Raw genomic sequence first — 21,082 nt, forward strand, 5'->3', positions numbered from 1 at the left:
CGGTGGAACTGCACAGGCCTGAATCAGCACATCCAAGGCCTCTTCCATCCACTCATCGCAGGGGACAGTAATTTGCAAATCCAGACCAACAAGACCAAATAAGACTCAAGAAACTCTCCTTGAGGAACCATCCACCTGTGGTTCTGACCTCACATTCAGATCATCATCTCAAGGAATGTCATACAGTCAGTCTTCTGTGAAAGCGGCTTAGTTGGACCTGACCATGGGTGAACCAGGGCCCTGTAAGGCCAGAAGGAGATCTGAATCTAGCCCTATCCAGGCAGTGGTCCCTGGACCTCAGTAACCGTATCTGCAGGAAAACCAGACCATTCTCAGGCTCCCATAAACACCAATTATTGCTTCTCGGTCAAACTCCCTTCTTTCACCCCTTTCTAAAAGATAACCTAAAAACCAACCAATAATCGGTCATATATGTAATTTACCATAACCACAAACCAAATCACCCCAAATTAAACTGAGTATTTACACACAAAATGATTTCTGAGATTTGATTTGGGACAATCCAACAGTGGGGATGTGGAGTGGGCGGGGGTACCACTGAAACAATACTGGCCTCACGTGTTGGTGACTGCTAACTGTTAAAGCTGGATAAAAGGCCCATGGGGGTTCATTATATGATTTTCTCGATTTTTGTTCACACTTGAAAATTCCCATAATGAAAGATTTTTTTTTTTAAGTTAAACTAAAAATGTCTGAGGAATGCGGAGTACATGGTCCCAGGAGATGAGTAGGACACTCATTTTCATTCCCTCGCAGGAAAAACTCATCAGGCAATAAAATTCTTTCTCTTGGTAATCACGTGACCCAGCACAGCATAAAAAGAGGATTAAAAGAAATCCATGACTCACGTGCAGTATCACTCCTTTGTCCAGTAAACTCTGCTTTTTGGCTGTCATAACAAAATAGTGCGTGTCATCTTTATAGTAGACGATGTTTTCCAAATCGATCCCTGCAAAACAGACGTGCACATAAGGGTTTGCTGAGAAGAGGGTCAGTTAGGGCAGCCAGAAAGCCTGTCCTGGTCCACAGACAGCAGAGCTGTGGGCCCCCAGGGAGGCAAGGAGGAAACAGAAAAGTGTGTGAGCCCGATCGCACTGCCAGCACGCTCGTTCACGATCAGAGGTGGACTCTGGTTGCCCTTGCGCTGCTCTGTGCTCACCTGACACCTGTGACCCTAATGATGACGAGCAATCGTGAGCAGAAACAGGAGGGTAGGGAGAAGGGGAGGTCACCCTCCAGTAAGATGGTCTGGGTCCGCTCTCGGGGGAACCTCCCTGAGAGCCATCAAGGTGACTACAGAGCCCTCAAGACTCCTACGAGCAGGACAGACAGATGCCTGGCAGCAGAGGGGCCACTACAGACTTTTTAATTCAATTAATCTAAAAAACAGATGTAAGGGGAAGAAGTCAGGTTCTAAAGAACAGAGAACTGAAATTTGCCACACATTTTTGTTGCAGCAAAATATCTAAGTTAATCTATTCACAAGCTGTCTTATAACAATCTCACCCCTTTGAGACTGTCCACTTCAAAATCAAACAAACTCAGGAAAAAGACACTCAACAGCTAAAGTCAGGTTCTCAATAATCCAGAGCTCCCAACCAAGAGCTCACGGCGTCAAGCAGCACCACGTGGGGCCACGCGCGGAGAAGGGCTGAAGGAGGGCGGGCGGGAGGCAAGAGGGCTGCCCAGTAACTGAAACAAGGACAGAAGGCCCTGGGGCAGGACACAGCGATGTGGGAGCACTGTGCCCAGACCAAGTCCCGGAGTGAAGAGCGAGCACAGGGGCAAAGCCCATGGTGATGCACTGTTTTGTTATCACCCAATGACCACCCCCACCAAACCCACAGAGAGACAGATCTCAGGCAGTTATTAAATGTCTATCCTTACTGCTTTGGAGGCATCTACACCAACCTGTGGCTTCCCTCAGTTCCTGGAAAAATTTTTGATTGAATATAAAAGCCACACCACTGATCTCTTCCACTTTGGCTTCTGCTGTTGTATTTCGGTTAATAAAATTTGCTGTAATGGCAATGGCCAGCTTGCCACGGAATTCTTTCCGACGAAATCCTACAGGGAAAGAAATTTTCAGAGGCGGCAAGAGCTGGCTAGGAAAGAAGGAAGATGGTGTCGAACAGGAGGGTGTTGATGAAGACATCAGGGAATGCGGGGATGGGAGCCAATGGGAAAATCTTACAACAGCTCTCCTCTACCTGAAAATTAGGTGTCTACCTCCCAAAGAATGTAACAACCAGAAGAGACGCCCAAGCCCCCCAAACTAACACATGCTTGGAAATCTGACGATCAGAACACTACTCAGTAGCAGGGGTTCTGTTTCATAAGAGGGACGCCACCTGCTCATTAAATGTGGATTTAATCCTGCAGTGCCAACAGCTCAAGAGCAGCCTGGTGTCCTGGACCAAGAGGCTGGGCGAAGCCGGGCCCACAGTTCAAGCAGAGCAGGCAGCACACACAGGAGGATTCCTAGGCATGTGGACTCTCACCCAGGGTTGGGACTGGTAACCCCTCCTCCACTATGAAGCAGGCAAAGGGGAGAGGGGCACAGCCCAGTACCTTCCAAGGTGTTCCTGCGGCCATCCCCGCCGATGATCACTTCAAATTCATATTCTGACACTGGATGGGTTTTGGGGTGCACCAGTGCCCGCCAACCTATCCCTGTGGATTAAAGTCAAGATGAAGGTCATCACCCAGACCACGTTCATATATCTAAGATGTCTCTAGACACCGAGGTGCACAAATTAAATAAAACCCCAGGCGCAAAAGCATGGGCTACACACCAAAGGAAGAACCGCCTTGAGGAAGACTCACAAAGGAGCGTTCCTGGCCATGCGGCTTCTATAGTGAATCCAAGTACCTGTAATGCCTAACACCATGTCAGAGGCCTCCTCATTAAGCAAAAGTTCCTCAAAAGACACAGGCCGTACCAGAGGAGAAGCCCCTTAACCTGGCACTGAAAACCACCTGCAGCTCCCTATGGTCTTCCCCTCCATCTCATCCGTTCTCACCCACTCAGGGCCCTGTATCCCTCCTTCATTTGTCCAACCCAACTCACGTTCATTTTCTTGGTCCTCTGGAGGCTGTACGAGTCCTTGGAACTCCACGTTGACATGGATTTCAATGCCTAGGATCAAGGCTACCTTCAAAAGTATTAGCTGAAGCTGGCGTATACCTGGGTGAACAAGATTACACAAGTGAGGGCACATGGACAAGAAAGGACTGGTCAGCAACACCGCTTGGGGCCACCTGCCTGCCTCGCAGAGTTTATCCAGCTGTTCAACACCTCTGGCAACAGGTGCCCTTTTTGAGCCATGCTCCATAGCTTCTTTCCTTCTTCTTTGGGGGCAAAAACAATTCAGTGCAAAAGACGTTCTAGAGAGACACACCAGACCACATCCACCTCTTGGGTTAGGTGCTCAAAACAAAGGTTCTGAGACAACTCAAGCCTGTGGGCCACGGGCGACCCTCCTTTCCGTCTTCCCTGGCCCAGTCAGAGCCATGATTACGTAGCAGAAGCCACAGGAGGCAGAAGAGGTGCAGCAGTTTGATACACAGGCTGCACGACTTGCTGAGTTTCCCACAGCACCTCCCTGTCATCCTGCTCCCTCCCAGACCTGCACATGCTCTCACACGCTGGGAGGGAACCATCAGTCCAACCTTAGTCTCTCGCCACTCCGCCTCCCACCAACTGTCCATAGCTGCAGAAACTAAGGCTCAAAATGACTGAAAATCTTGCTCATTATCTAGTTAGATTTATTTATTTGTTCAACATCCAGTGAGTAGCTACCAGGTGCCAGTCATGGCAACAGCCCAGGTCCACTGTGATAAAAGACTTGTCCCTCATGTGGGACCCTCTCAGCTACAGACAAACCCTGCCACAAGTAAGGCAGACAAAGCCACTGAATTAATGGCCCTTGGTCCTCTCTTAAGCCCAATACTACCTGGCGTGTGACTAATCTGCTAGTGCACATTCTATACCCACAGACGACTGCGTTACAAGATGCTTCACACATCACAGTCCATTGGATGGACCAGTGCAACAAACTGTGTTCAATGAACCGGGCACAACCGCCTCAAACAGCAGAAGGTCCAGTAGGTGAATGTATTTACAGGACACATCTGGAGGTGCTCAGAACACAAGATCCTTGGTCAGCCTTACCTGGAGTCCTGAACGATGATCAATAAACCAGACTTCACCTTCACAATGGAGACACCGAGTGTTCTGAACCACTTTTTGGATAGCCACTCAACAGGTATGAAGCATCAACTTCTATTTACTCTCCAGGCCCAAGCTGAGAACGCAGGTGACAGGAGTGCAGCAACAGCTACCCAGGCTGCAGACCTCGCGAGCATGACCTGAGCAAAGGGAGCCTGCCAGCGACTCGCCAGGCACAAGCAGACTAGAAGTCTGCGGCTTCTGCCCCAGGGCTGTCCCCAGAGCATTTTGTTCTTACGGTAGGAGAGCAGCACTTTGCAGAGCTGCACACCTGTGCTTCTTCCACTGGACTAAGAGCCACCAGAGGGTTAAAGCCTGAACTGGTAGACTATTTCCTAGCCTGGCCCCCGTGCCTATCCAACCACTGCAAGTGTTCGGTAAGAATTCAAGAACTGACTTAGAATTCCTTAAGCTAAACTCATTTTGTGGGAGACACACTGGAAGTTAAGAATCCTAGGTTATAGAACCACTGCAAGCGGGCATTCTGACTCCAAGCAGAGTGTGTTTTCTGGGCAATAGATGCTGACGATATCAGAACACACTGGGCTTTTGAGCATGAATCCCTCAGACAATCTGTCTGTCTCTCTACTGACAAAGGGGGAGAGGGGGAGAGGGGATCCTCTAGGAGAACTGCTTTTACTTACTGATGTGGTCAATGGCTCCAGCACAGAACTTGCCATAGAACTTCTTGGCCCCTAGACCTCGCAGGTCATGTATGGTGAATGGCCAGAGATGCAAGACGTTGTTGCGGGAGAAGGCATCTCGTTTCTCAATAACGACTACCTTCGCGCCCAATAAGGACAGATCAATGGCCGTGCGGAGACCACAGGGGCCGGCTCCGATGATGAGACACTGAAAAACACAGCTGCTGTCAGGGCAAAGGCAGCACCTCCTGAGCTCACAGCTACCATCCCCAAAAGCACTACCAGGAAACCTTCCCACTCGTCTGGGTCACAGCCGAGCACCTGTAATCTGCTTAAGAGAAAAGCTGGTGAGTGCTCTACATGGAGAAGACTAACTGAGTGCGGGACACGAACTCATCTTGCTCACCCTGCAGGTCCGCAACACGTTTAAATGGGTCATCATTTCAACAGACGGTATGAAAACCACACCTCACCTTTCATCAACAGAAGAAAACCTTTTGGGAGGTTTTTGGAAGGAAGTGAAGCAGACTTCTGACACAGAGACACAGATCATTAAATACACAGCCAGGCAGGCTCAGCATCCTGGAAGGGACTTAGCGCTTAACTGATTCCAGGAGGCGATTTTCAAGAGCCAAAGTTTTATGTGCTCAAAGAGTTCCAAAATCACCATCCTTAGACTGAAAGTCCAGGGAAATGACCTTGAAGATCCACATTCCAGAGAGGTGCTCACGGAGAGACTGGATACTTCTATCCTGACTAGTTCGCATGCATGTGCAAAAGAAAGACATGCACTGTTTTCGGCTTTGAATTCCTTTTATTCTTAATAAAACTACAGAACTCACTCATAAAAGTCATGCCTTTGATTACTTGAATTCTGTGGATGAATATTACCCAAATGCAAACCCATGATGGCAGGGCAGGTGCAGGGCTGAGGAGGTCTCTAGGTACCCACACAGGGCAAATTAAGGCTCCTGAAAGGACATTAACAGTACAGTCACGAAGTCATCTGCAACCTCATTCCCCAAACTTCTCACAGGAAGTGCTCTCACACAGGAGGATAGGAGGACGCCTCCCCTGCATGGGCGACTCTTCGTCTCAGGTGTCTGCCCAGGCCTACCTGCTTCATGGAAACTCTATTTCTCTAGATTGTGAAGAAAGCAAAAGAAATACTTTGGTTTACAAAGCCCTTGCTTATCAAAATAGACCTCTGGAATATGAAAAGAGGTCTGAAGCCTACAGCAAACCCCCAAGGTGGCAAACTCTCTACACCTTACCAGATGCCGAGTGTGGACAGGGACTTTGTGAAGATGGCTTGGCAAGCACCATGCAGCCACGTTCAGACAGGATGCTGACAGGCCTGACTGCCTCTTGGCTCAGTAACCTGCATCCTCCCAACAGTGTGAGATTCAAAACAGGGCCTTGGCAAAATAAAACAGTTGCCGTACCACCCAACTCCAGGCTTGCTCTCCAGCAGTTGAAATCCTGAGTGTTGTACGTGAGCCCACGGAATGAGAACAGGGCCTGGCACACGGAGCCGCCTGATGGACAAAGGTTCACCGCGGAGCAAGCCTGACTTTCCACCCAGGCTGTGGCCTGGCTGCCTGGTTCTCACCCAGCTACCTGCACCCAATCCTAGCTTCCCCTCTCCAGTTAAGCCCTCAGGTGAGTGACCAGGCCGGAGCAGCCGAACCTACCTTGGTGTTTGTACACGCCTTCCCCTTCTTGTAGTCCTTGTGGCTGCCCCGCTTGTCCAACTTTGCCCAGAGGGCCTTGGCTCTCCAGTAGTTCAGCTTGGACTTGAGCTTGTGGTAAAAGGAGCGGTGGTCCTTAGGCTTCAGTTCCAGGTGGTCACAGAGCTCCTGGAAGGCCCGGAGGGTCCCCTTGCAGGTGGTGGCCTGTACAAACCGGTCAAAGAGGACGTGAGCGCGGTTCGTCGTCTGGGTCTTCGTCTCCTCCATGCTCCCCAAGCGCACACCGGCAAACAGGCCAGCAGGCAGCCGCTGGTCCAGCTGACACGGTTACGGTAACCTAGTAAAGAAGGAAAAAGGGGTGGTTGGCAAATCCAAATCTGTACTTACACATCTTCTAGGTGACACAAGTAACTCCCTCTCAGAGAGGAGTTCCCAAGTGGCAACATCATTCATTAAACTAGTGGAATCAAGCACGTGCCTCCTGTGCTCCAGGTGCCACCTGAGACACTGGGGGGGACAGATGCCTGGACCACACTGCTTACGGGGTCTTACAGTTCAGTGGGTGAGACAGACTCATGAACAGAAAGTTAAACATGCTCTGCTAGGTACAAGAGAGAGGCACAGGGATTCAGGAACATAAGGGAAGAGCACCTGAGGAGGGGTCGTCACTGAAGATGAACCTCTGTGAGATGACAGAGGAGTCCATCGGGAATGGGTAAGTGTCAGCCAGGCAGGGAAAAAATGTAGGACATGGGAGAGGAAGTAGAACAGGAAGGCTTGCAAAGGACTCTTACAGACGAAGGAGGCAAGAATGATGTCCAATGGGTAAACGCTGATAGCAGGCCAATGGATTACAAGCAGAAGCAAACATTTGTGAGGGTGGGGTGGCAAGCTCCTCTCTGAACCTGTCACGTTGGAGCTGCCTTAGTCAAGGCGCTCACTAGGCAGTCGGACGTGTCTGAGGCTCAGGGGATCACAACACACAGTGACCTATGAAAGCTGCTAAGATCACCCAAGGCAAGTCCATGGGAGGAAAAGGGCCTTGCGCTCTGGGTGAGGTCTGGACTCACCAATGGAAGGGACTGGCTGCCAAAGACGAGCTCTCTGAAAAGATAATGAGGCACAGGACAGTGTCAGAGGCCGAGACAGACTCCAGGTCAGCAGGACTGTCCTGCCTCGTGGCAGCGGGCGGCAAGATTTTACATCCCTTCCATTTTTACAGCAGTAACGATGCTGCCCACTCACCAAAAAGCTCTGAGACAGAAGGCGGAAGGTAGTCTGTTTCCTAGCCTGGCCCCAATGCCTATCCAATCACTGCAAGCGTTGCTTTCCACCCTTCAGTTCCCCCTAAATCAAAGTTTGTTCCAGGTAGCAGTAAGCAGCAAGAGAAACAGTTTAAAGTTCCTAAAAAGAGCTCATTCTTTTCCTCACAAGCCAATACTTATCTTACAATGGCAGACAGTCAAAAGATGGCTCATAAGCAGCACGAAAGACCAGATGTGTTTATCCAGAGACAGACGAAAGGGGGACATGTAACCCAAGGACAAGAAACAAAGGTCCCAGCGTGTGTGCCCCGTCGGGGGCCCTCTGGCCTCCTCTGCAGGGATTCCAACCACTTTACTCGCTCTGCCCTTCGGCCAGCATGGTGTTTATGATTTGGACCCCACAGACCCTGCTGTGTTCATCGACGACTTTAACTCAACCCCCCGAGTTACAGCATTTGGAAGCTATGAACGCACCTGCTCTGGTCTCTCTGCCTCTTGTCAAGAATGAAGCTGATTCTTCTTTGTTCCTAAGCAGCAGCAGCCACCTTCCACCCCCCTGCCCAGGACTCAGAGCACCATGTTCCCACTGAAACCCACAAGCATTTGTGAAGGCCTTTCCCCTGCCATACACCATGATCACCCTTCCCCAAGAGTCTCGGCATTTACTTTCAAAGAAGAGTTCTGATGTGCAGGCTGACACTCCCTTGGTTGGCCATAGCCCACTCTGCTTGAAATGAATATTTACTTCCAAAGAGCTGAGCATTTCCAAATCAAACCCCACCACAGACCTTTGTTAATAACTGGCCCCAGTCCCTCTGCTGATGTAAAACACTTTCAAATTAACAGGTTTCAGCCACTCCCAGACAGCAGCAGAGTGTCTGCTTCCAGGCGCAGGCAAGTATTAAGTGCCCAGTCTAAGGGATTTTGACCTGCAGATCACTAATGACAACAGATAAGCAGAGGCAGGCTGGTTCCTGGACCGATGTACCCGAGGAAAGACTACACCAGGTCAAGTCCCCTGGGCTGCCTCTGCAGGCCAAGTGCCCGCAGCAGGGTGTGCTCTGCAGCTCTGCTGGTTAACACTGCCTCCTGTAGCCAGGGCTCCACTCTGAGAGCAGCCAGGGAGAACTGCAGAAGGGCCACTGCTGCTGGCGCTCTCATTCCTGCAGGTCAAAGCCAGGTCGTGCTCCTCCTGGTCGCCCCCCGGACCACCCCCATGTGCTGTACGTCCTAGTAGCCTGGGAAAAATCTACACTCATAATCACAGAAAGCTGCAGGCCAGGATATCCTAGGGGCTGAAAAGGTATTGAAGGAGGGGCCAAGGGTAGTGAGGGGCCTGGGAGGGAAGAGGGGGAGGTGCTGCTGGGCCTCCGGGCTTTGGTGCCATCTCTGCCAGCTGATGGCAGCCACGGAGCCGTCCCACAGCAGCTGACTGCTGACTCAGAAGCACACTCCTTGGCTGTGAAGGAAAGTGCTGGAGAGACAGCCCACGCAGTGCATGGAAGAACACAGTTTACGTTTCTATTTATAAGAGTAAAAGGTTGTCACTGACTCATGGCCGGTCTGAGAACACTCAATCTCCAGCTCTTAGAATAGACAGGTGGGTGGGGGAGATTTCTCCTTAAAAATAGAAAACGGAAGGAGAATCAAAACAACAAAATAAGAATTACACTTCAAGGTTAAGAAATCAGAGTCAAGCGTGGTTAATTTTCTCCTCAGCCCACTCGGTTGGAGGTGTGACTTGTCTAAGCAGCTCTCAGAAGTGGGGCCTGCGGGAAGGCATGGTTTAGAACGTCGTCAGGAGGAAACTCAGATGACAAGTTCACTTCAGATTATAGAGATTCCTTCATGTTTTGCAGAAACAAGGACCAAAGTGTCCAAACGCCTTGAGTTCCTGGTCAGTCTTTCTGCAAAAGGGCCGCTTCAGCCACCATCATTTGTGGAGAGACTGAGTCCCTTGCCTGGGGTAGCAGATGGAACCAGACTACCTGGGAATAAAACTCTTTGTCACCTGTAGCTGCTCCCCGCTCCTGTGATCCCTCACGGCCCTGAGATGAGGTTCTCTGGGTCCCCAGGAAGTGAGTTCCAAGTACAAGGACAGTGGTCTTTCTTGTGCATTGTTTCTGCCTCCATCCCATCCTCACTTCTTCTCTGACTTCCCATTCCATTCAGCTACAGATGGACACTCAGCACCCTGCCGAGCAAACAGGAAACCGGTGTGCAATCCTCATCCTGGGGGCCTGCACTTCTGTCCCATTCACCATTCCTTATCTGCACCTGCAAGTCTGCAAGGACGTTATTTCAATGGCTCTCTCCTTCACCAGCTGAGAGCTTCCTTAGGGCAGGGACCAGGTCTCTGCAGCTACAGCCTGACTGGTAGTAGAAACATACCAGTTTCTGTGGAGTTGACACAGGGAAAGAATTTCTCACAGGAGTCCATCTGGGGGTCCAGTAGGTCCACACTGGAAGGACAAGTCCTGGGGGAGAGCGTTAGCCATGCCCTGCATGGCTGGAGGAGCTGGAGAACAGGGCAGATGTTACAGAGGAGTGCCACCAAAAAGTGGTATCTAAGAATGTGGTCAGAGTGGGCAGGGAAAAATACTCCACGAAGAGCAACTAACAAGAATGTAGCACTTTTCTTACGGAGTCTCACACCGCCTCACTTTGGCGGAATGGCCCTCCCTAGAGGGGTCTGAGAAGAGCCTGGACCATGACCTCTGGGTTCTCTTCAAGTCTCCAGTTCTGAAAGACATTAACCTTCAGTGTTGTATCTTCTCAAACTGTTTATTTTACTTTCTTTTACACAATTGACAAATGAAGTGAGTCAGACATGGGCTGACCCTGCCTTGTGGTTGTCACCCCAAACAAACACGAAGAAGTTCAAGTCAGACCAAACACCCAGTAAACATAATGGCTAATGCCAATGCAAATGACACCACCAGCCCAGAAAATCAAGGAGTCAAAAAGAACCATGCCCTGCCCCAGTGTCTCAGAAAAAGTGTTCTCAACTGTAAACTGAAAGTAATGCCCAATTAACCACAAGGTTTTGCAGAACTGAGGTAATGAATGCAAAACGTTTAGCAGTGCCAGGTGCACAGCAAAACCCAGTAAGTGGTATTATTATTATCATCATCATCATCTAGTAGTTTCTAATCCCAGTAACAAAAAGTTATACTCAGCTAAATAAATGGCTACCTATATAACAGCATGAGAGAGCTCAGATATTTTGTTTTTTGAAAGGAAGAAAAATGCCTGGAAAACTTCCTTGTTGCACTCTCACTCTTCACTCTCTCTATTCCATCTGTTCCAGGTGTGACAACAGCCTTGGGCGGGAGGGGCTGAAGGAATAAGATCTGCGTCAGCAAGTTCCTGCCAAACTCAGATGTTAAAACAAGAAAGACTCAAGGACTGTCAGTAACAGTGAAAACAGCTATCACACCGACTAATCACCAGCGGTCGGACCCACGCCTCATCTCAATCCTCACCACAAACTACTACCTACATTTTGCAGATGGGAATCTTCTGCTTAAAGAAGCTGAAAGGTCACACAGCAAGAAGCACTGCAGCAGGCAGTGTACCCGGAGCCCAGAGCCTGAGCCCCTGCGAAGAAAGAACCGCCTGAGAAGTGAGCACTCTTTAGAATGATGCCCCAAAACCTGCCAGGAAGAGAACTTCAGGTGCACTTCACAAGGACACACAATGCAAGATCCTTCTCCTCTCAGTCAAGCGCTGCATCTGCTCCTTTGAAGTGGGCCCTTATCCCAAACATGAGCATGGGCGGCGGCGGCCCGGTAAGTCTGGGACCGGCTGCTGAAAGGCTGAGCTGCACCAGCCGCGTTCCTCAGCGGGCTCCATACACCTGACACCTGACACACCCCCGAGGAGGTGACCACAGAGCATTTCTGAGTCACCAGTGATATTGCACTCGTTGTGGGAACTCAGGGCAGGACAGGAAGTGAGCCTTAGCCCACCATCCGCCAGGAGTACAGAGCTGGGTTACAGAGACCAAAGGACCAGCACCTCCCCGCCCACCAAGTTGACAGCTCTGCTAGGGTGCCGCGGCGAGGGTGGGAGAGGGCCTCTGGCTGGAGAGAAGGGATCACTGAGGCGACGGGAAAGCACAACCAAAAGCTGGTCTTCTTCACAAGGACAGGTCCCAATCCTCTCTGCTCGGCACCATGTACCTGGCTCCAGGCACACAGCAGGTATTCAACAAGGGTCTGCTGATTAAAGATGCCTGCACTTGTGCAGACTCAGACAGGGGTCTGGCTGGCAGCTCTGCAGGGTGACCTTGCGGGCCACTGCAGCACAGGGGCTCCAAGAACACTGAAACTGCCTGCAGCAGGCCAAAGGGATACAAATACCCCCAGAAAAATGGCTGCAGAGCTGCAGGGAAACCCCTCGGTCACCTCCTAGCCTGGGGTAGAACCTGCAGCAGAAGCTTTGTAATGTTTGCCCAAACACACAGACCACTGGCGAGAGATTAACGTGGCACAGAATCCGGGGTTCCTCGCTTGTCCAGTCTGCCTACTACCAACTGCCAAGAGTCACAAAACACACAACAGTCAAGGCTGGGCGGGATCCGAAGGGTTATCTAGTCCGACCAGCACCCCACGTGTGCATCTTTAATTACCGTCCGAAACACAAACAGCTCCAAGGACAGGTAACTTGCTACCTTAGGAAGCAGTCTTCGAAATCTCTGAGCAGCTTTAAGTGTCAGTTTCCCAAGGACTCAATTTCCAAGCAGAAGACCAAAGTCATTCTGCTCAGTTTTCACTCCATGTCCACAACACAGCTGTTGGAGGCACCCAGAACAAAACCAGCTCCTCTACATGCCAGCCTTCCAAATATTTGCTCTGTGTGTCCTCCTTAGCTCCTTCCACCAGTTCTCTTCTGGCAGAGTTTTCAACTTCTTCACCTTCCCAGCGTTCTTCCATAAGCTCCTACCATTAATATCAACACCCATCTCACCCGCCTTCCCTCCCACGTGCCCACCTGAAGCAGCCCTCTGCCTGGGTACCAATCCCACCTCCCTCTCTTACTCAACCACACACATGGCCTCCTGCATTGGTCCTTTCCTCCGGCATCAACCCCTCCCCCCAAACTTGAGTATCCCCATTGACATAAAAACTCTCATCTTGAAAAACCCGCCTTGCCCCTATCCCCTCTGACTAGTTTACTCCACTCCCCAAAAGAACTGTCTGTGCTTGTGTCCGGACTTCCTCTTCTCCCACTGGCTCTGGAACCTACAGCGATCAGGCTTCATCCCCACGACTTCACGGAAACACCTCATCAAGGACGTGCATGATTTCCACACCGTCTAACCCAACGGCAGTCCTCAGTCCTAGCCTCCTCCACCATCCACAGCCCAAGTCAGGCCCACCCCGCTCTTCCTGGCCCCAAGAACACAGCCCCCCCCCCCCAATGCCTTCCAAGCTGCTTTCCTGTGTCCCTGCTGGTCCCTCACAGACCTCCCACTCTCCACAGGCTGAACTGCCCATGGGATCACATGGTGTCTGGGGCTCTTCTCAATCTACATCCACTCCCTAAACATCGGTGGAATTCAAACCTTTAAAATCACACACATAGTTCTCTATGTTTATATAAATGTAATGTTAAAAAATCTGCACAGGACAAAATTTACCTCTACTACTGACATAATCTGATGTTTTCTATTCTATCTCATTTTTTTTAAAACTTGCTGCTCCCCACTGTATTGATTTCATGATCCATTAATGAGATACAACCAACTTGGAAAAAGTCTGCCCTGATCTCCTCCAGGCCCATGGGCTGAAGTACCATTTTATAGTAGGGAGAGTCGATTGTACACAAATAACTTATTTTCTCTCTCCTGAACCTGTGTGGCCAGTTGGTTTTCTGATATTTTTATGTGGACATCTCACAAGCATCTCAAACTCAACCTGCACAAACACGTGCTTCCCATTCCCACCCACAGTCTGCTGCTTCCCTAAGCTCTCCATCTTCGCAGATGGCACCACCACTCTCCCAGCTGCTCCATCTAAAACCCTCAGCATTACCCTAATCCCTACCACATCCCAGAGTCAACTCTTCAGTGACTTCTGTCTGTCTGTCTGTCTTCACAGCACAGCCCAGATCCAAGTGCCCTCCCCATCTCACCCAGGTCACCATCACCCTCACGCAGATTACTGCGATAGTGCTCCCATGTCCACTGCCCAAATCCCACCTGACCCCAAATATTTTCCAACAGCAGCCTGAGCACTCACTCAATGTTAGTCAAACCACGTCATGTCTTCCATCTCAGAGCTAAATCCAAAGTCCTTACAGTGGCCTAAGAGGCCTGGGTGACCCGCCGCACCCTTGTCCCTGTGCTCATGTCCTCCCACCCTCCCTGCTGCTCCTCAGGCTCCAGCCACACTGGCCTCCCTCCTGGTCATCAAGTGCCCCCAGCAGCGGCCACCCGGGGTCTCTGCCCTTCTGAGTCTCTCTGCTGACACTCCCCACCAGGTGGCCATATGGCTCCTTCCACCCTTTCTTCAGGTCTTTGCTCAAATGCCTCCTTACTAGAGAACCCGCTCCCTGACCACCCACATGAACACTACCCACCTGCTGTTTCTCTTTATGCCCCTCACCTTGCTTTACTTTTCCCCTGTCATTTGTTACCACCTGACACAGTATATACGGCTCACCTGTTTACTGTTCCTCTGCTCCAGTAGAACACAAGCCCCAACTGCAAAGAGCTCGCCTGGAATGTGCCCGTAGTTGTTGACACACGCTGGACAGAATGACTCCAAAGTCGTCATTATTAATGTGTTTCTTCCAAAGGGTTCCCCCTACTCTATATTTATGTGCTTTGTTTTCAAGACCCATTGGGACCTTTTAATTATCTTCACTGAATCTCATCTTGTGGGGTTCAGCCAAAGCCATGGCTCTACAGCTCCTATCTTAACATAAAGGAAAACATTTTTACAATGGCTGACAGGGCCCTGTAATAGTGGTTCACAAAATTTTGGTCTTAGGACTCCTTTATACTTTTAAAAATACCAAGCACCCAAAGAGCTATCAATGTTACTACATTTGAAGTTAAAACTGAGAAAAATTTCAATATTCATTAAATCATTTTAAAACAACAATCCATTACATAATAACATAGTTAAACTTTCTTCCATAAACTATTTTCCAATATAAAAATTCAGTGATCAGAGGTATAATTTTTACATTGTTGCAAACTCCTCAAAGTCTGGCTTAAGACAGCTAGATCCTCAGACTGCTTTCTGCATGTCACCTGCAGCAGTATCTCACATCCCGTGGCCTCTAGAAACTCCACTGCACACTCGTGAGAGTGTAGACTCGTGAGCACACAAGAGTGGAAAAGACAAGTATCTCCATCGTAAGTATTACTGTGAAAGTTGCTTTAACCTCACAGACCCCCTGAAAAGGTCTCAGAAGCCCCTCCAAGATCTGCACCCAATGCCCACCTGACCTCTTTCACCTCCGCCTCCTGCCACCCCCTCGGCCTCACCAGCCTCCTTGCCGTCCCTTATACACGCCAGACCCACTCTCACCTCCGCCCTGGCACCTGCGGCTCCACTTGTCTGAAATACTCTCCCCTACCTCCATTCATGCATTCAAGAAGTACTACTGAGCATCAATTAAGTGATGAGCACTTTTCCAGGTTATGAACAGAGGAGAAAACCTCCCCTGCCTCCCAGGCACCAGCCCCCCTGACAGAGTCGACAGGTGTGTTGACGCATGCTCCCACCTGCCACGGCTGTTCATCCAAGTGTCACCTTCTCAGCATGGCCTTCCCTGACCACCCATTTAAAACTGATTCCCACTCAGCTTACCCTCGTGCTCCATTCTCCCCTGAAGGACTTACCACAACTGGATGTACTACACACGCTATTTACCTGTTTGTCTTCCTCTCTAGAATGTGAAATCTGTGAGGGTCAGGGCTTTGCCACTGTGCTCACTGCTGTAGCATCACACCCAGAACAGGTGCACTGTGACGATCTCCCCCTCCCTCGCAGCCTGGCTTCTGCCTCCAGCACTCCACTGAGGTCGATGATGGCTTTCTCACTGTGAAAGGTTCAGACACTTCAGTCCTCACCTTGCTTGTCCCTTTGGAGCTATTCCTGGAAACTCTCCTCTCCTAGGCTCTGCCTCCTGCTTTTCAGCTCTGAGGGTCTCAGCTTAGTCCCCTCAAATGGTTACAGCTGCTTCATCTGCAACCCCTCTTTCATAAAACTGGGTGATCCCTAAACTTGTATCTTTCCTGACCTTGCTCCTGAGATCCAATGCTATTAAACATCTTTACCCAGACATCCCACAGGTACCTCAAACCAAGGAGCGCACAACGGAGTACTTCTGCTCTCTTCCCCAGGTCACCCCCCCTCAGGTGGTCAAATGTCACCACCACTCACCCATCAATTAGAAACTGGGGGTCACTTCAGATCCTGCTGTGTTCACTCCTCAACCCAACCAAAAGCAAAGACCTGTTGGTTGTGACTCTCTAGGACCTCTGCTTCATAAAGTCCACTTCCTTGCCGTTATCTCGGCGGAAGCACCACTCAGTGGAAACAGCCTCTTCATCCTAGCCCCCTTCTATCCATCCTCCACATGAGTGCTGGAGTGTTCTTTTTAAAGAGCAAATGTAATCCCTCGCCTCAAATGTGATCCGCTACACCCCTCCACTGTTTTTAGGAAATAATCCAAACCCTTGGCAACACTCAAAATGCCCAAAAAGATCTAGTACCAGCCTTACTTCCTGCACTTCCAAACACAAGCCATTTTCTGCAGTCACACTTGCAGTCTCTGCGACACACACACTCTGGTGAGCCTCAAGTGTGGTCACACTGTTCCCCTTGGCCCAACATGTCCTTCTTCCGTCCTGCATCCCAGACCCCAGGCCTCTGCGCTCCTTCTTACCCTGGCACACTCTCCTCCCTTTCAACACCTGCCACTTGCTCCGGAATGCTGTCCCTGTCTGTCTACCCATTAGTTCGCATGGCACTAGTTAGCAGGGTGTTCACTTTTGCACTTGCACTCAGTACACGTGACAGTGGAAAGAAGGAGAGAAGAATGAGAGGCTCACAGCACAGAAACATAGAAAGGAGAAAAGAATGTGTGATGAACAGTTTATTATTAACCAGCTCCTGGTTTAGGCGGTGAGAGAAGGAGAAGGACAAGGACAGGGCCAGAGCTGAGCTCCCTGAGGCCTCTCTGGATAGTTTCTGATGGAGAAAAGGACCACTGTCTTCAATTCATGTTCTGGGATAATATTTATCTCTTTCAGACTCCTAAGTCACTGATACTATGATTTCAAAGCTCCCAAGGGTGAGCCAGTTTAAAGGAAAAGATCCGCCAGATGCCCACAGGGTTCCTGGAGATGGAAACACGGAAGGAAGGAGGAGATAAAGTAAGTACAAGTAGGCTTCTTCTGAGAAGGTGGGCTGTAAACAGGGGTGGTAAGACACAGCTGTCTCAGGAGGCTGGCAGCTAACAAAGGAAAAAGATCTTACCTGTCAAGGCAGATGAGCCCCTCAACCTCCATCCCACACACCAAACAAAATGACCAGGTCTGCTTGGCTCCAGGCCACAGAAGAGGGGGCTAGCTGGCTCCAAGACCACAATTCTTTTTCCAACTATTTTCTTGGAGAAACTTAGATGCAAACCAAGAAGGCTGATCTTAAACCAGCTCCACAGAACATACTTCCCCTTTCAAATTTCCCTTATGGGATTTAGGCACAACCTCCCCAATGAGGCAGACATTTTCTCTGGATCAAAGTCCTCAAGGCCAGCCCTCCCGCTCTGCTCTGACTCCTGCTGAGCTCTGACTCCGTCTGGTCACTCCCGCAGCTACGGCCCTAATCCTTCATGTGGGAAAGAGTCCATCTGGGTAGAAATAAAACAAAGAAAGGGAATAACAGCAAGCTTTGTTTCCTTAAGCTTAAGGAATACTGCAAATTCCCCAAGCTATACCCTGGTAGGCTCTTTAAAGGGTACAGCCCACAACTTCTCCCTACTTCGCCACCCTGCCCTGGGGGTGATCCCCACCCTCTCGGGGCGGGGGGGGGGGGGCGCAGCGCTGAAGTACAGCCGAAACTTCAGTTTCTTTTCTCTCAAAGACCAATTGCCAACAACCAACTGCCATGAGATCTTTGGGCTCCAAAATTCCAACTATTCTGGGCTCAAAGCCAGCAACCTACCAAAGTTTTTCTACAGAAGACTAATTAGTCTTTACTCAGTTCATGGCCAATTAGGCAGTAAAGCCCCCACAAGGCCTAAAGGCTCTGTCTCACGTCCACCTGTGTCCTAAAACAGTAACACCCAATGGCCGAGAGGTGCAGGGCCACGCTCAGGTAGCACGTTGCTCCCCGCCCACGTGCTCCAGGTGCAGGCCCACTGCCACTTGAGCTGCTGGCTCTGCTGCACAGAAGGCACACGCTGTGGCTTGCTCAACAGCCTGAGAGAACCTTTGTGCTCCCCAGGAGATAATATTACTTGACCCTCCCATCCACTGTGGCTCAGGCAGATCTAACTCCAGGGAAGCCATCCTCATGAGAAAAGCAGCCAAAGGATGCCCTCTGCCCTCTCGTGAACTGGAGGACTTCTGTAGCCATGACTCAGGACCACTCAACACCAAGCATGACCAAGTGAGCTGGGTGTATCTCACCCTCTCAGGGTCCCCTTTCCGAAACAGACTGAGTATATCACCTTTAGAAATATCACCCAGTTTGGGACAGGGAAAAGTGAATGTATTCTTAACTTAAATACACAGACCTTAGACATAAAGACTTTGTTAAAGGGCCTTAACTAAGCAACCTTCTCTTTCAGAAGACATTGTAACCAGAAGCTCCCAGATTATCTCAAATCATAGTGTAAGCACAGTGGGAACTCAATAAATATCATGATAGGGTGACGTCAAAATGCCTACCTCCTATGGGCAATTTAACCCACCTGCTCATATTAAAGTCTCAATCCCTGTTAGCAGCAAGTTTGTTTTTTAACAAGCTAGTACGTGACAAGCGTTGACATACAACAGTGACAGTGGACACGTTCTTTGCCATTATGCGGCATACGGCTCCTGAGAGGAGGTTAACAATAATCAAACTTGTTTTCTATCACTGCAATTCAGTTATTCTGGGAAGAAAGCAGAAGAGGATAAGGAGGCAGGAGGATGTACAGACCGCTGGAAACTTTACTTAACCTCCCCGCCCTGAACCTTCTAATGCAACTTTTGAGAGTGGCCACACTGTAAGATTTTAGTTTCACCCAAATCCCTACTCACCCTGTGACCTGAATTTTAACAGAGCAATAAAACAGCCAAACAGCAAGGGGGAGAAAAGAGTCATGGGATCCAAATAAAGGACAAACAGGGTAACTGGCCTCTGGGCCCTAGAGAACCTGAGGGCCTCACCCTCTAGCCTTGCACCAGAGCCAGGTGGGCTTGGCTTATTCCTGGTCAATATTCCAACCAGGTCAGGTGCTGGACGCCCCGGCAGAGGGAGTGTGGAGGAGCCAGGTGAGAGCCACAAGCTGTGCCAAGCCCCTGATAGCAGGACCTCGGGGCCTGGCGGAGAAGCGCATGGGCCTGGAACAGGGATCCTGACGGCCCCACAGAAGCAGCGGCCAGACGGGAGACTTGGTACAACATTGAGGGCTGGAGGGGTGTTTTTCCAAACCACTATGTTAAGGTATAACTTACATACCATGATTCATCTGTTTTAAGTGTACAATTCAATAACTTTTAGTAAATTTACTAAGCTATGCAACCGACCAAGGCTACAATACAGTTTTAGAACGCTTCTATCCATCTAGAGGGGGCTTTTAATAACTCCCCAATCTGAAGATGGTTTTGGTTTAGTCAGGTTTTAGAGGCTGATGAACAGCAAGTAGAACCCACCGCTGCTGCTGTCAGTTCAGGAATGTGAAGGAACTCAGAGCAAGTTATGGCAGTCTTGTCTCCACATGAATAGCTGGGCCTGGCTAGGGGACCTGGAAAAGTGTACAATTTTCTTAAAAAGTAACTAACGCTGAAAATAGTGATTCCCAAACTAAAAGGAAGAACCCCTTAATCTGTTTACATTTCCTGTTCCTCCCCACAACATCTCAGCAGTGCTAGAGTACAACTCTCTTCACCGGGACAGACTTTGAGTCCTAGAGCCAAGGACTCAGAAACATTTCAGCTAAATCTTGAAAGAGGCATTGTCCCTTTGTCCTGACAGCTGTTCTGCTTTCAAAAGCACAGTGTAAAGAAATGGGTCATGAATCCCAAATCTAATAATTTTCCAAGTCCCTGATCAAACAAAAGAAATCAAATTTACGAAAAAACTGCTCCACCAGAATGTGTCAGGGAACCTTCAAGTCACGTTAAGCAGAAAAGAAGTCTTCATCTTCTCTTCCCAACTTGTCCCCTTGACTGAATTGCAGCCCTAATAAAACTGCCACCCACCCAAGCCAGAATTCCACATGTCGGCCTCCACATGTGCCTTACTTCCCACGTTCTTCTCATTGCCCCAGAACCAGGAGGTCAGGGACCATCCTGTGCTAAGTACTGCAGCGAACGCAGAACAGCACAGGACACACTGCCAGCTGTTCTCCCCAAATTTCTCTCCCACACATCCCCTCCTTTCCAGCCTCATTGCCTGGAACTTCATTATCTCTGACGGAGCTCTTGCAACAGTCAAGATCTACATTTAGGAGATCCTGCCTCAATCACCATTCTCCATCTCCAGACCTTTTCCATCACATATTAAGTAGTAATTCCCCATGTCCCCCTTTCCTCCACCCACTGTTTATCTCTATTCCACTTTCTGTCTCTATGATTTGCCCATTCTAGGTAACTTACACAAGTGAAATCGTACATTTGTTCTTTTGTGTCTGGCTTCTCTCACTCAGCACAATGTTTTCAATGTTTACTGATGTTGTAACATGTACCAGAACTTCACTGCTTCTCATGGCTGAAAAATATCCCACCGTGTGTACATGTTCACCCATCAATGGACACTGGGTTGTTTCCACCTTTTGGTTCTTGTCAATGATGCTGCCATGAACACGGGTGTACAAGTTTGTAGACCCTGTCTCAAGTCTGAAATCCAACTAATATGCTGCATTTCTTCCAAAGTGATCTTTCTAAACATCTAATGCCACTCCTCTCTCTGTTTGCACATTTTGAAAGACACCATTTCGTTGACAGGCCAAATTCACCTCCATCCTCATCACCTTCTGACTGCCGGCACACGCTCACGT

General features: G+C 49.6%; 1 protein-coding gene across 37 annotated transcripts in view; it reads right to left on the reverse strand.

The window, feature by feature from the left end:
• MICAL3 (microtubule associated monooxygenase, calponin and LIM domain containing 3) overlaps positions 1-21,082 on the reverse strand; it is a 144,501-nt gene that overhangs the window by 75,102 nt on the left and 48,317 nt on the right. For 36 of the 37 annotated variants that reach the window (XR_004317128.1, XR_004317127.1, XR_004317129.1 and 33 more), the window contains exons 2-7: positions 6,591-6,924; positions 4,897-5,104; positions 3,092-3,208; positions 2,593-2,694; positions 1,933-2,088; positions 870-970 (exon numbers count right to left, since the gene is read on the reverse strand). Coding sequence is in view for 32 of the 37 variants with exons in the window: in XM_032473009.1 (XP_032328900.1) it covers positions 870-970; positions 1,933-2,088; positions 2,593-2,694; positions 3,092-3,208; positions 4,897-5,104; positions 6,591-6,854 (948 nt within the window). In the remaining 5 variants the exon portion in view is untranslated. Of the gene's footprint in view, positions 1-869; positions 971-1,932; positions 2,089-2,592; positions 2,695-3,091; positions 3,209-4,896; positions 5,105-6,590; positions 6,925-15,323; positions 15,340-21,082 lie in introns of those variants that run through there. The other variant, XM_032473006.1, reaches the window with a different exon arrangement.

This window comes from Camelus ferus, chromosome 34, assembly GCF_009834535.1.
Source record: "Camelus ferus isolate YT-003-E chromosome 34, BCGSAC_Cfer_1.0, whole genome shotgun sequence".
NCBI classification, from domain to species: Eukaryota; Metazoa; Chordata; class Mammalia; order Artiodactyla; family Camelidae; genus Camelus; species Camelus ferus.